The 16423-nt window shown below is 36.2% G+C and overlaps 2 protein-coding genes across 2 annotated transcripts in view; both read left to right on the top strand.

The window, feature by feature from the left end:
• Positions 1-1231, top strand: part of phf24 (PHD finger protein 24) — a gene marked incomplete at both ends in the record, with an annotated part of 34873 nt that extends 33642 nt beyond the window's left edge. The window contains one exon of the mRNA XM_079804970.1: positions 1135-1231. Within this exon, the coding sequence (XP_079661096.1) occupies positions 1135-1231 (97 nt within the window). The remainder of the gene's footprint in view (positions 1-1134) is intronic.
• A 7303-nt stretch (positions 1232-8534) lies between these two features.
• Positions 8535-15755, top strand: prkab1a (protein kinase, AMP-activated, beta 1 non-catalytic subunit, a). Its single transcript, XM_079804192.1, has 8 exons — positions 8535-8684; positions 10557-10771; positions 10862-11031; positions 12856-12949; positions 13033-13147; positions 13291-13424; positions 14961-15029; positions 15123-15755. The coding sequence occupies exons 2-8, from the start codon at positions 10625-10627 to the stop codon at positions 15198-15200; spliced, it is 807 nt and encodes a 268-aa protein (XP_079660318.1). The 5' UTR covers positions 8535-8684; positions 10557-10624; the 3' UTR covers positions 15201-15755.
• The last annotated feature ends 668 nt before the right edge of the window (positions 15756-16423 follow it).

The following is a 16423-nucleotide window of genomic DNA, read 5'->3' as shown; positions in this document are numbered from 1 at the left end:
AAAATGTTTTTGCTTCAAATCAAAGTTCGTAGTTTTGTGATTCATCTCGTGGCTTATTGGCTTGGTCCATGGCTTATTATAACACTTTAACAACAACTTTTAAAAGGCAGTAGCTATTTGCACTAAGTGTAAACAGCAACTAGATTCAATTTACACTATGTAAAATAGCAACTTTCTTTGCAATAGGCTAATTGTAGATAGTTAGATGCTATTTGTACTTATAAATAGTGGCAGATACTATTTACAGCTCAGTGTTGTTGTACATTGAACGATATGCAATAATAACATAAATTATTATATTTATTAAAATTATTAAATGGATGCCACCTAATTGGGACAATAAAGCCACAAACCTACCCTAAACGATACACACTTAATTATTAAACACGTTAGACACTTCATTTCCACTTTTTAATACTTTCTTCATTTTTATTGAAAATAAATGCCTTTCCGATCTGATATGTGATGGAAAAAAGGGAGCAGAGCAAGTTCAGCAAAAGGCAACTTGCGTCGATTTGCATCAAAAATTTCTGCCACGTGCCTTACCCCTTACACTATTACTACTGTTGACAACCCAGCATCTTCTGTAAGTTTGTCTAGACATCAGTGGGCAGAGAAAGTGCAAATAGAGGGTATGAATTCAGCCTGTAAAAATATACCTCAGATTTCTTGTCAAATCTATTTGTACAGTCAATCTCAAAGCTCTTTCCCAAATTAAAATGTGTTTTGTGTGTTTTTGTGGCATTCACACTGAAAACCAATGCTGCCACTCAGTCTTTTTGCCACTCAGTGGGCATAACCGCAGTCACTCCGGCCAGCGGTGACGTCACTTGCATACCCTAGCCTCTGCCAACACGGCAGGCTATTTGCACTTAGTGTAAATAGACACTCCACTTTTAAAATCCCTATGGGAAAAATGAATGGAATAGAAAAACAGTGTGGGCGCAAATGCATTCTATAACCCCTCAGACTGGAATTCTTCAGGTCTCTGTCAGAAGGAGAATAGTTTCCTAGAATTGTTGACATAAAAGGAAGGTTTGAAATAGGATCTAGGATCACAGGTGTCAAGATTGGGCTTTTATAAGTGTTTTAATAGCTTTCTCAGTTAACTAATTGTACCATTATGTTTTCCAGACCGGTTAACTGGGACAACTTCCTGAGGGAGAGCGCTATCTACATCCTGGCCGCCAGACCCAATAGCTCAGCCATGCACATCCGTTTGCCACTCTAACCGTGGCCACATAGCCTGAGACTTCCAGAGGGTCTTCCCGGGTCCAGATTCACGAGTAGGAGGTACAGAGGACTAAGCCGAGAGTTACACGAGAGTCAAAAGCAAATGAGTACGGCACCACACTCAAAGACTGTACAAGCCATCAATGGATTTTTCCTCTAACGACACAATCTAGCGACACACTGACAAATTCAACGCTCTTGAACAACAGCACATCTGTCACCACGTGAGCTTTCACAAGCTTGTATGATTGATTTATATTGATTTTTGTGACCAAGTAACTGTTTCGATTAGAGAACAAAATTACAGCACCACAGTGTTTGCGTAGTGTTTTTGATATTGACGTGTTGTATCATTTTTCGAATTGTGGCTCTAGCCGAATGAGTTGCGGGATCAATGTGTGAGCAGTAGTCGGATTAATTTCAGTCACCATAAAATATGAATATACCGTGAATGTGGTGGGCACATGAATCGAAGTGACATGCTAAATATTGGTACTATATACAGTATACATGTATATTATACGAAATATTGTATTTGTATTTATTCCCATACTTACAGGGATGGATCATGGACCAGGCCAGGGAGCTTCCAGACTGCCAGGGGCCTTAAGATGAGTCAAGTGAAAACAAAGGAAACATAAAAATTGTTATTGACAGGCAAACGCTACTTGTAATTAATATACTACAGAAAGAATCGACATCAGTCACTTGACAAGCCGCATTTGCAAGAATTATGAGAAGTTCCATATTGTATTTCTAAATGAAACAGGATATATTATGTGAAAAATTGATTTCTATCTATGGCGAACTGATTGGATTGTGAAATAAGGTCTCTCTGGTTCGTTTCGAAAATCTAGTGAGCTGCCAACTTAGGCAGTATTTTAAGGCACCATAGGCATGTTCCTGATGCAAAATCTGTTCCAAAGTGTACAGTCAGCATAAATTAGTCAATCAATATTGAAAAGTTTATAAAAATATTTTAAATCTAATGTTAAAAAAGGACTATTTTACCCAGTATTTGTCTGTGTATATTTATAGTTATAGTTAGAGTATTTCTTAGTTAGTTTAGCAACATCTATTCTACATAACTTATCAAAATTATGAAACTTTCTACCTAATTTTGACCAAAAGATATAATTCAATAATAAAGAACACAAATGAAAAAAAGTTAATTATTTTACCCAATATCTGTGTATTTTCATAGTTTTAAGAATATTATGTTGTTAGCTTAGCAACATGCTAATTTCAAACTCCATTGAAATCAGTCGAGTATCGGCATAATGCTTCTTTCTAAGGTTCCATCCTACTTCATTTTTTGCTTACGGTATGATTATTTCAATTATAAAATACTGATGAAGTCTATTAAAGACTCAACTTTACCCAATATTTATGTTATATATTTTTATACCCATTAGAGTATAGTTAGCTTAGCAAAATGCTAATGCCAGACTCTGTTGAAATCAGTTGTCAGTCAAGTCTATCCTATGTGCTTCATCCAATCAGTTGCTTTGAAAAGCATTTTTAAAGTTTCATTTCAGGATTCTGCCCTACGAATGAAGGGAATATATAGCAAAGCAGCTCACTAGGTGGATAAAAAGTCGCGTGGAATGTAAAGTCGCAATTACAAGGTATTATAAGATCTTATAATTTGTTTAATCCCTGGGGAAAATGCAATAACGCAGGGCCTCATAAAACCATAATCCTTCCTTTGTTTGTGTCATGACCTGTTGTTTTATTTTTCATTTGATGTTTATAGTTTCAGAATTATTATATTTTACTGGATCTGTAAGAAATGTAGCACCTGTTGAGTCGACTAAAATAGCATGATGCAAATGTTCAATCTTCCAAAAGACTCATTAAATGCTAATTTAAAGGCAAGAGCCCTGAAAATCTTATGATTAGAATTTACTGCCTAAACAAAACTGACTCAGAAAGACTCAGAGACCTTCCTTCCTTCCTTCCTTCCTTCCTTCCTTCCTTCCTTCCTTCCTTCCTTCCTTCCTTCCTTCCTTCCTTCCTTCCTTCCTTCCTTCCTTCCTTCCTTCCTTCCTTCCTTCCTTCCTTCCTTCCTTCCTTCCTTCCTTCCTTCCTTCCTTCCTTCCTTCCTTCCTTCCTTCCTTCCTTCCTTCCTTCCTTCCTTCCTTCCTTCCTTCCTTCCTTCCTTCCTTCCTTCCTTCCTTCCTTCCTTCCTTCCTTCCTTCCTTCCTTCCTTCCTTCCTTCCTTCCTTCCTTCCTTCCTTCCTTCCTTGTTTGTAGTATGATCATGTTGAATTTGTCCTTTGGATTTGTTCTGAATTTGATGTTGAATTTGTTTTGGTGCAGATGAAAACACTTTCTAATATCTAAAACCTTTTTTATTTTTAGCCGTAAATCATGCATACTCCTGTAAATTGGCACCCGGGTTAACACTCATTATATCGAACTGTTTAAGGGGTTTGAAACATATCCACCCTTGTTCATAATGGTCATATCCACTGTATTTGCTTATAGAAAGTTTGTATTGGATTGTGCAAGGCAGTTATTTCAAGGGACTGTGCAATACTCCGAGTTTTGCTGGTAGTGCTGGAAATAAATGCATGACGTTAACTCCAAAAATTACACTTGAGTTGTGTGGGTCATTTATTGAGAAATCTATCTATCTATATATCTATCTATCTATCTATCTATCTATCTATCTATCTATCTATCTATCTATCTATCTATCTATCTATCTATCTATCTATCTATCTATCTATCTATCTATCTATCTATCTATCTATCTATCTATCTATCTATCTATCTATCTATCTATCTATCTATCTATCTATCTATCTATCTATCTATCTATCTATCTATCTATCTATCTATCTATCTATCTATCTATCTATCTATCTATCTATCTATCTATCTATCTATCTATCTATCTATCTATCTATCTATCTATCTATCTATCTATCCCACTCATCGCACCCTAAACAGCAGAGCACCCTAGATAGAAAGATTTGTACACAAATGCTTGGCAAATTTCACTTCCATCTATATGCTCTTTACTACAGGGAATTCAAATTCATTAAAAACTGTGAAGTGTTATGTCGGCCCTCATGACGTACAGAATATTTGTTGGAACGGAACAGCTGGAAGTGGTGATGGCCCTAATAAAAGTAATAAAAGTACAACTCGGAGCACTAAGAGAAGTTGCAGTAGCAGATGTGACAGACATGGCCCCTGGCAGGGAGCTTTTTACACATCTGTGAGTGCACAGCGTCACTGCCTCTGCGCTGTCCCATGGGGCCTATCCTGCATCTGACATTCTCTTGGAAATATCAGACTGCCATTTGGAACGGTATATTGAAGGATTCTAAATGAATACTTTGAGTTTTGTTTTTTGCATTATGCTGTATGAACCGAAATGCTCAATTGTCTAAATGGTCTGGATATGGAGTATACACTCTTAGAAAGGATGTGTTCAAAATGTCAAAATGACACAACCTGTGTTAATGATTTTAACACAGTAAATGTGTCAGGAAAGTTAACATAAAGATGTGTAATATCAACACATTATGTGCTGTCCTTGGCTACAGACCCTACAGAAAAAAGTGGTATATTTTGGCCTAATATCAGTAACATAAAACAAACAATTAATGAGTTAAAAACATTTATTGTCATGAAAAAATATCAATAACATTCATAGAACTCGCACTGCGGAATATAATGACAGTTTCAAGCAGTAAAAAAATCTGTCCAGCATAGGACATAAAATTTTTTTTAATTAAGCAGATAAAATTTACATCATTTTAAAAGTTTGTATCTGGGATTGATGTAGATCTGATCATTCAAAAAACGTTTCTGAATATCAAGGGGTCTGGAATCTGACAGATAGGAATTTTCAAAAGTCTGTACTCCTCTTTCCACAACAAAGGAATAAAAGTGATCATCAAAATATTTGACATTTGACATCCTTAAAAAAGCTAATACAATGTTTTGGTCCACCTTTGGGAACAAGCGGACAACTTCCCCAAAGAATGGTTTGTCTTCAGAATTGGCTGACATCAAAATGCTTCCGGTCCATTATGTGTATCCACCAACACTGACCGAGTTGGACACATGAACTGTGTCAGTTGTTTCCTCTGACAAGGAGCTCAGTTTTTCACTTATTTGGTCACCATATTCCAAAGAACTAACAACAACAGGATATGCATTTGGTACACATATTTTATGAACTAGCGGGTCACTTTAAATATTGTAAACTCATACTCATTATGATCTCACTCAGTCTGGAATCTTGCACTCATCGCAGTTCCTGACAGCACTTTCCTTTGACTCGGAAGGAAGTTGTGTCACGAGCAGTGATCCATTGAAGACGTTTCACAGCAGCTGCTCAGACGATGAGAAGGATGACAGTCTGGCAGAATGCCAATCCTCATCACTCTGTACGGTCGGACATCACTGTCTCGTCAGCACTCATCGATGCTCTCATAGACCAGCTTGGAATGTCAGTACTAAGTGAATTAGATTCAAGAGCAGAAGTCAATTTGTTAGTGTAGCCTATTTATCCAAAGAAGAAAAACTAAAGCAGCAGTACACTTGTCATGCTTATTTTTCGAAGAAGATATAAATAAAACATGAATTTTCAACATAGCATAAACTACAAAACACCAACAAGGTTCATACAATTTTTTTTTAAACACTCCTGAAACTCCCAAAACACACCCATGACTCATTAAGAGCTTTTGGATCATGCGCCTGGTGCAAATAAGCGCCTATTTTTCCATCGTTAAACTAGCAAAAGTGGATTCGGACTCCTAAGTGCACCTGCGCCATGCGCTTCAGACCATGCGCTTATCATTAAAATATGGCCCATATTGTTTGTGAGATGTTCTCCAAACACAAATGCATTTTTAAAACCCAGTTTCCTTTCTACATTTAGTTTCACACACAATCAGACGGAGCAGATGCAACTGATGGAGTCTTGGCAGTCTCACCTCACATCTTTGTCTCTATTTTTAAAAGCACATTTCATGAAACAATCAACCAATTATTTTAGCATTTTCAGCTATAATGCATTCTCATGAGTCTTGACCTCCTTTTGCCTATATCAGTGTCACAGAGTTCTGTCAGTAATTTCCTTCTTTTCGCAGCATCATCTGACACCTATTTCATATGTATTTTACTTCAAGAGCTGCATTAGACAATTTATTATTGTAGCCTATGGCCAAAACAAAGAGCTAGTATTGCTAGGTTATCATCATAAATAATGTAAATAGCACTGAAGCTCCAGTAGTTCATGTCTAAAAGGAAGTGAGACATAGAGAGTCTGTCATTTCAATAGCCACACTCTGCTTTTGCTATTAGGCAACATTAAGAAACAAAGTTGTTGTGCCTATGGGAAATGTCAGACGTTATACTAGATTTTCTGACTATGAAGCCATTTTGGTTTGATATCTGCTTGTCTCCCACTCTTTTCCCTAGTCTTTTCTGGTGCATGTCTATGTGTATAAGCAAAACGGTGTGCTGTCTAATAGGATGAGCTTGAAGGGGATCACAAATGCAAATTCAAATGTTGCCTTCTCTGATTCTGCTCTACTCAGAAAAGCACTGCAAATCATTGCAAAGTAAAACATGTAATGCATTCTTGTTTTTGCACAGCAATCGTCCTTTTTAATGCACTCAAAGTCAAACCAGCATTTTTCACTGAATGTTTAAGTGGGAGGGTGCGAAAGGGGAGCAAGAATGTGTGTGTGTGTGTGTGTGTGTGTGTGTAGTGGATGGTCTACTCAGTAACACTGGCTATGACAGAGGGAAAGCCAGTGGGGGAGTAATTGCACTTTGCATGACACACACAATGAATCTGATGAGACACTGTGACTGAGGAAAAGCATTAACAGCGGAAAACTCAGACACATGTAGGCTACACCATTCACGCTGTGCACACTTTATGTTCGAGATTATTGTTATTAAATGTACACATTCACTATAGAGATCTTGGGATCGTAAATAAAATGACAGTAAAATCAATTCAATTTAATTCCCGTGACCACCACCATCTCTTGTGGTCTTTCAATTGGAAAAATGATGGTGGTGGAGTGATGGTTAAATGTCTCCATCCAGTGGCGGTTAATAGACATCGCACATTTTCCCATATATGGACAATACCGAAGCACATTTCGTGTCAACTGCCATGAAAACAAACAAAAAGACATTTCATGGGGGGGAAATGTGATAACTGCTGCACACTTGTGACTGCAGCATTTCATGGGTGTTCTATTATAAGTTACATGGTCTAATAAAGATTTAGCTTCTAGAGAAGGAGTGCCAAGACCTTATTCACAGCAGCGCCATCTTTGAATGAAACGGAGGCTGTGAGTGACAGACATAGGCCTAATTATGCTGAATTCGTACTACTTTTACCACATATTTCTATGCCAGAAATGCATGCGAATTCAGCCATACGTCTGCATTCATTAAATTATAGACGATATAAGCTGTGGGAAATTAGCTAAATGATCTAGGAGATGTAGCTTATACAGGGTTTTTATTTTATTTGTAATTAATGACATGAGACACTCATGCCACAAGTCAGCTACCAGGGATTGAAAAACAATTTTTGTTAATCTTTTTATTAATCAATGCCATGAGAACACTCACACTGTCACATTAACATTAGCTCAAAGTAGACGAGAACCGCCACTGCAGCTCCCAAGGAAACTAACTTTTCGACCCAAGTGTCTTCGTCAGGTTTTTTTTTTTTTTTTTTTCGAGCACAATTTTTTTTTTGGATGTGCGCATAATTCCTCTTTGAATACATTGACATTAGCTGCCAGGAAATGAAAAACTTTTTTTTCTTTCATTTGTTCTTTTTCATTATTAATCAATGCCATGAGAACATAAAAAAAAATATATATATATTTTTTTATTATTAATCAATGCCACGAGAACACTCACAATGTCACATTAACAATTAGCTGCCAGGAAATGAAAAAATACATAAAAAATACATAAAATCCAGTGCTTTCAAAGCATTACGTTTTCATTGCTTTTTTGTTTTTAGTTTGTTCCAAAAGATTGACATAATTTGAAGTCATTTACAACATGTGAAACACTTGGTTTGCATTGAGCCCTCTTTTATGTATTTTACTAATACAATCAATAACTGTATAATGTTCTTTACATTCCAAATTGTCGTTCTGAGTAAAAAACACGGTAAGTCTACCCCCTCTATCATACCTGTCATGACGGTGTTGTTCCCCTAGTTTATTTTGAGAAACGCGCATGCGCAGATAAACAGCTGCTTCTCTCCGACTTCTAGTTGAAGTCGCGCATGCGGAGTGGAGTTTATAGTCCGCGGTGGGCGGAGTGGATGCGAGGATGTTGTGTGTGTGACGATAACCAACGTGAATGAAAAAATGACGAAATAACTGTGATCGAGGGCAAGTAGCGGTCGCGAATTCACACGGTACTGCGCAAAAGGGAATGTAAGTCCTGTCACGTTAAAATTGTGCAACCGTAATTAAATTATTTCAAAAATGATAAATGTGTGGCAATATTGCAGTCGATAAGAATACTCGATGCGGCTAACTGTATAACGTACTTAGCACTACTACAGTGTTGCAGCGGCGCGCGACAGCGTATGTTTGTTATTATAACGGTATTTGCATAGTTTCACAGTCATTATTTTCCCGTCATAGTGAAGATTGATATTGAAATTTATATGAAGGCTGCTACTAAAGGAAAAATAGATTGATGGACGATACATCTTCTTTCATACGTTTGAGCCTTAAGTTACTGGCTCTCCTTATCTTTTTTTGCCAGACTTCCATTGAGAGCTTGTGACCTTGCAGTAGAGTCAGTTTACTATAAACCATATGGAAAAAAACAGCTATAGAAATTGTGCCTCGAGGTTAGATCTGAAGCTTCAGCACTGAAGTACGCAGTTAAATTAATGGAGCTGTCAGCGTTGTCAAAATGTTGTTTTGTTGAGCAAGTGTACATTAGATTAGCATATTTTAAAGAAGGAGAAATGACAGTGCTTGCAAGATAAATAACCAATTTGGACTGGGAACTCAGATGTTTGATTCAGACCAATCACTATATAGTATGCAACAATTAGGCTACAATAACCTGACAGCCAAAAATATGAAGCCAATGAAAGTATCCAAAAGAATGATAATGTTTCTGTTCCTTATTTACAAATTTCGCCTGCAACTGATTAACGTTAGAATTAAGCAACTCATGATTTTATCTAAATTGTCCTGTTTTAAAAGGCAAAACAACCAGAAAGAAATGTTTCTCTCATCAAGCCATTTAATGGGGCCATACTTATTTAAGTCTGTATGTTAAGCTGAATTAACTGCAAACAAAAGTGTATGGAAAAAGCAGAAAAGGTGAGTTCAGAACCTATGCCCGACTTTCAGAAGTCAGCTAACAAAATATGTTCCCATTAAGATATGAAAAAAATATTCTAAACGTTCCCTGAGCGATCAAAACATCCAGTATTCTAAATGTTTTAAAAGTTTACAATTTTTCCTTGGCTAATACTAAACTTTAAAGAAACATTCCATTTTATAATGTTTCATACAAAACTTTAAGGAAACATTGCATTTTATAATTTTTCATACAAAACTTTAAGGAAATATTCCATGTTGTACATTTTCAAATATGTGAACCTGGACCACAAAACCAGTCATAAGTGTCAGTTTTATTTTAGATTGGTACATCATCTGAATAAATAAGCTTTCTATTAATGTATGGTTTGTTCGGATATGACAATATTTGGCCGAAATACAAATATCGGAAAATCTGGAATCTGAGGGTACAAAAAAATCTAGAAAATCGCCTTTAAAGTTGTCCAAATGAAGTCCTTAGCAATGCATCTTACTATTACTAATAATTTTTTAATATATATTTACGGTAAGAAATTGACAAAATATCATCATGGAACATGATCTTTACTAAATATCTTAATGATTTTTGAAATAAAAGAGAAATGGATAATTTTGACCCATACAATATATTGTTGGCTATTGCCACAAATATACCCGTGCGACTTATGACTGGTTTTGTGGTCCAGGGTCACATATTATGGGAGTGTTACTTTTACAAGTAGTAAGTAATTCAGAAAAAAAAAGTTGCTCATGAACGATGTTTAAATAACATTTTGAGGGCATTATTGAAGACCAGATAACTTTGAACAATGTTCTATTAATGTTACTGGAATAACGTTTGTTCACCTTTCCAATGTTCTTAGAATGTTCCCTGATTGCTGGAAAATCCATGTTTTATATAGGATTAGTGATGCATTATATTAAGATCACCATGTTTCTTACGCTGTTTGTTTTGTGTTACAGATCATTTCGAGCCCAACTCGCTGGCTACTCGCCCTGTGTGACCTGTGGGAAGGCTTGTTAAGAGCACTATGGGTAACACAAGCAGTGAGAGGGCGGGCATGGGCCATGAAAAGACCCACAGAAGGGACAGTCGAGGAACCAAGGAAGGAGACCGTCCTAAAATCCTGATGGACAGCCCAGAAGATGCCGATATTTTTCACGGGGAGGATATCAAAGTATGGCTTGGCTCACATTATCTGTCTGCTTATGAAGATATCATAATTTAGATATGATGACCATGTGTTCTGTCTTTAATTTTCTATTAGGCACCATTAGTAAAAGAGGAATTCATTGACTGGAGATCAGACCTGGAGAACAGTGAAAAGGTTCTCACTTTAGATCGACCCACTGTGTTTCGGTGGACAGGAGCTGGAAAAGAAGTCTATATTTCTGGCTCTTTTAATAATTGGATCAATAAGATTCCTTTGATTAGGAGGTACGTAACATTTAACGTTAACTAGAACTATTAAAAAAAGTTTTGTAAAAATGAAATGCATAAAAGCAAACCTAAATAGTAATATTAAAAAAGATTTATAATAATACATTATAAATAAATCAATATATATATATATATATATGCAAATATTTCTTAAATATATACACTCACCTAAAGGATTATTAGGAACACCTGTTCAATTTCTCATTAATGCAATTATCTAATCAACCAATCACATGGCAGTTGCTTCAATGCATTTAGGGGTGTGGTCCTGGTCAAGACAATCTCCTGAACTCCAAACTGAATGTCAGAATGGGAAAGAAAGGTGATTTAAGCAATTTTGAGCGTGGCATGGTTGTTGGTGCCAGACGGGTCGGTCTGAGTATTTCACAATCTGCTCAGTTATTGGGATTTTCACGCACAACCATTTCTAGGGTTTACAAAGAATGGTGTGAAAAGGGAAAAACATCCAGTATGCGGCAGTCTTGTGGGCGACAATGCCTTGTTGATGCTAGAGGTCAGAGGAGAATGGGCCGACTGATTCAAGCTGATAGAAGAGCAACTTTGACTGAAATAACCACTCGTTACAACCGAGGTATGCAGCAAAGCATTTGTGAAGCCACAACACGCACAACCTTGAGGCGGATGGGCTACAACAGCAGAAGACCCCACCGGGTACCACTCATCTCCACTACAAGTAGGAAAAAGAGGCTACAATTTGCACGAGCTCACCAATATTGGACAGTTGAAGACTGGAAAAATGTTGCCTGGTCTGATGAGTCTGGATTTCTGTTGAGACATTCAGATGGTAGAGTCAGAATTTGGCGTAAACAGAATGAGAACATGGATCCATCATGCCTTGTTACCACTGTGCAGGCTGGTGATGGTGGTGCAATGGTGTGGGGGATGTTTTCTTGGCACACTTTAGGCCCCTTAGTGCCAATTGGGCATTGTTTAAATGCCACGGCCTACCTGAGCATTGTTTCTGACCATGTCCATCCCTTTATTACCACCATGTACCCATCCTCTGATAGCTACTTCCAGCAGGATAATGCACTATGTCACAAAGCTCGAATAATTTCAAATTGGTTTCTTGAACATGACAATGAGTTCACTGTACTAAAATGGACCCCACAGTCACCAGATCTCAACCCAATAGAGCATCTTTGGGATGTGGTGGAACGGGAGCTTCGTGCCCTGGATGTGCATCCCACAAATCTCCATCAACTGCAAGATGCTATCCAATCAATATGGGCCAACATTTCTAAAGAATGCTTTCAGCACCTTGGTGAATCAATGCCACGTAGAATTAAGGCAGTTCTAAAGGCGAAAGGGGGTCAAATACAGTATTAGTTTGGTGTTCCGAATAATCCTTTAGGTGAGTGTACATGAATGAGTGTGTATTTAAATATACATAATAATTATACACACATTATGTAAACAAAGTTTTATTTTGAATATGATTAATCAATTGGACAGCGCTAATAATATAATATAAATATCCAGTTCTGTCATGAAACTCTAGATGGTCTGAAACTCAATCTGCTTGAAATCACATCATTCTCTATAGGGCACAGCTGATTGGTTCCTGCTGTATCAGCAGCCTATGAGTTCGCTGCTCAAATATCAACAGTCATATCCATTACCATGCCAAACACTCCCAAGAGTTGTCATGACAGAAATAATACTAATGTAACACTGGTACGTAACACACTGTTACAAACGGAGGAGAAGTCTTCTGCTGAATGTATTCTACTGATATCTTTAATATGAATTTCAAATCCATTCATTTAAAATAAATTTTTACCTCTCTTTTTTCGATAGTCAAAACAACTTTGTGGCGATCGTGGATTTGCCTGAGGGTGAACACCAGTATAAATTCTTTGTGGATGGACAGTGGACGCATGACCCGACAGAGGTGACGGAGACATCAATCATCATCATCATCATCCTCCATCAGTACTATATAACCAGCATAATACTGACCTTTTTTCTCTTCAGCCTGTGGTGACCAACCAGCTCGGCACGGTCAACAACATCATCCAGGTGAAGAAGACAGACTTTGAGGTGTTCGATGCACTCATGGTGGATTCACAGAAATGCTCGGACATGTCAGGTTTGAACAACCATTTACTTTCTTCATGTTTAGAGCTTTTTAATCACAAAAAAACTGAAAATGATCTGCTACTTGATGTATCGTTAATGGCCAAAAATGGTTAGTCATGGGTTGTTGTGACACATTTTCTTTATTGATTATAGACCTGTCCAGCTCTCCTCCTGGGCCGTACCATCAGGACGTTTACGTCCCCAAACAGGAGGAGAAATTCAAATCTCCCCCCATCCTGCCCCCTCATCTCCTACAGGTCATCCTCAATAAGGACACAGGCATCTCAGTGAGTATCTGCATTAGGACCTTGCATTAGGCCTGTAAAAATGACAGATAAGATTACCATCATATTACCATTCTCTATTAAATGATTTGATTTGATGTAAGGCCCTAAGACCTTTGTGATGCGTAAAAATCGGATGGAATTGTGAAATAAAAATGTCAATTTTTACTGTAATTTAAGGAATTTCAAGGAATTTATATATCAAAAGTAGGGCTTTACAATTAATCAAATTCAATATTTGGTCTAGTGTATGTGATTATTAAATCACATTATTAAATAATACAAAGTCAACATGCTCTTGTTTTCGTCTTCACATACTTCACGTATACTTCAGTATACGTTTAACTTACAGAACTGACAACAGAAATGTGTAACTATTGTTTTGTAAAATGTGCTTCTTAAAATAATAATAATAATAGTTAATAATAACAAAATATTTAAATGTCCTTGCTGTAATTTATAGAGTAAAAGTGCAGATTATTAGACAAGCAAAACAGTTGACTTACATTTTTAAAGATGAATTAAATTGAAGTTTTATGAATTTATTTGTATTAAATCATAAAACACTAAATCCAGAAAAAAATAAAACGGACAACAAAGAAATGAGGGGGAAAATGAATTAGAATTTAGGAAGAAATATTTATAATTGCATTTCATAGTTCTCTGGGAGCATCAGAAGATATCACAAATTATGTTTTACAAAATAACATTTTTCAGCCCTGGAAAAGTTATGAAAATTAATTAATTGATTTTGTTTTTAATTAGTTGTTTTATTATGCTTAAATATACACAATTCTCTCTATAACTTTAGAATCTACTGTATAACGTGCACTTATAGCGCTGCTCTGCTCTTAAATATATAACCTGCAAATATTGCTCTTGTATAGATTAAAGGTCTGTTCACACCATAGACATATCTATAACGATAAAGATATAGTTCTAAAAATCATTCTAAATATAAAAGAATAGCGCAGTCCACACCACAACTATAACGACACGGAAAAACACTATCGTTGGAATCCCTTTCCCAGCTGATGAACGATAAAAACTTTGACAGCCAATCAGAATCCATCCTGGTTTAATGCTTGAGCATTTAACGCGACAGATGACAAAACCGAAGCGTGTGCTTCGAATAAACAGAATGATATAGTCATCATTATAGTTATCGTTCTTGGATGTGAACAAGCCTTAAGACTTGCTTGCAAACCATAGTGATGTGAGTTCTTGTCTTTTCAGTGAATAGGTTGATCGGGTTCACAATTGATCACAATCAAATGATTAGCAAATTGATTTAAATCTGAATTATTGAAAAAGGCATGGAACATTTATATGAAAATGAAGTAGTCCAAATGATTCCCTTTTGGGGATCGAGACCCATACTGGGAAACCCTGTAATTAGAGTAATTGTTTTAATTAAACTTTTTACACTTTATTACTTAAAAGTGTTTAATTTGCATAATTGCATTGTAAGGTCCAAAACAGATGCCGCCAATGGAAACGAGTTCAGGCTAATTGAAATGTGCTCCTGTTTTCTAACAGTGTGATCCAGCTTTGCTCCCTGAGCCCAACCACGTCATGCTTAATCACCTGTACGCTCTGTCCATTAAGGTAACAAAGCAACTTAAAGATCTCCGTGAGATGAACCCGTATTGATTTCAAGTCTGTTCTGATGACTCTGTATCTCGTCCGACTCTCTGACAGGATGGCGTAATGGTTCTGAGTGCCACCCACCGGTATAAGAAGAAATATGTCACAACGCTGCTGTACAAGCCGATCTGAGAAACATGGCAGTTTCAAACCCTTTTATACGACCTCTGGTATATCTTATATACAGTAGTATGTATAATTGTAAATAGAAATGTACAGAGATGCACTTTAGGGAAAAATCCCACCTTATTGAGTATAAACTAATCAGAAACAGCTCACCTGGGCCAAATTCACTGAAGCTAAACCATATGGATAAGAAGTGTTCTTGAATGTGAAAATGAGTGTATTATTTAGTTTAGTTCAGTGTTTAAAAAATGATATGTCTGTGTAGATAAATATTAGTATATTATTAGCCATAAAAAGGCCTGTTATGAGCAGTTTTTTTTTGTTGGAGACCCAAATATAGAAAAACTGCAGGGTTTAAGAAAATGTTTCACTCAAGAAACTAATTAAATTTTTTTTCAATTTCATGAAAAAGTTGGTCTTTTAAATCCATCTTTTAATCTTCTATATTTTTATTAGAGCAGAACAAAATAAATATAGCAAACATCTTGATTTAACTTTTAATCTGTGTTATGTTCTCTGAAATTAAAAATATCACTTTTAATAAACGATTCCACCAATTTTGGTTCTGTTTCATTATTGAATTTACAATCGCATTATAGGGTGGATCGAGTAATTTGAATTGAAATTTTGTCAGTGAACAGGATCAAAATCCTAACAGACAATGTTCTTAATATATTTGGCGACACTTTAAAATAAGGTTCCATTTGTTAACATGAGCGAAAAATACTTTGATCTTATTTTTATTAACTAATGTTAATAAAGATTTATTAATATTGTAACAAATCCATTGCTCACTAATGTTAGTTCATGCATTATGTTAACTAACAGTGTTGAGGTCAATGCATTACAAGTAATGATAGTTACATAATCAGATTACTTTTCAAATAAGCAACGCAAGCTACTTTTTCTCATTCATTTGCACAAAAACAGATTCAGTATCCCGCAAAGTGAATAAAAACATTGAAATGCAAAGGATATTATGCAAACCTGCAATAATTATTTCTGTTAAATACAAATATAGGCATTTCATTTTAACCATTGTGTTTGCTGCCGACACTGATAAAATACTAATAATGATTCGATAATTCCATTTTTTCAATTTCATGAAAAAGTGGATAGTTTAAATCCATCTTTTAATCTTCTACATTTTTCTTAGAACGGAACAAAATAAATATCGCAAATATCCTGATTTAAAGGGGTGATGAATTGAGAAATCAACTTTCCTTTGA

This window comes from Gobio gobio, assembly GCF_949357685.1.
Source record: "Gobio gobio genome assembly, chromosome: 22".
NCBI lineage: Eukaryota > Metazoa > Chordata > Actinopteri > Cypriniformes > Gobionidae > Gobio > Gobio gobio.
Note: the sequence above shows the minus strand (reverse complement) of the source record. Positions and strands in the feature narration are given on the sequence as shown.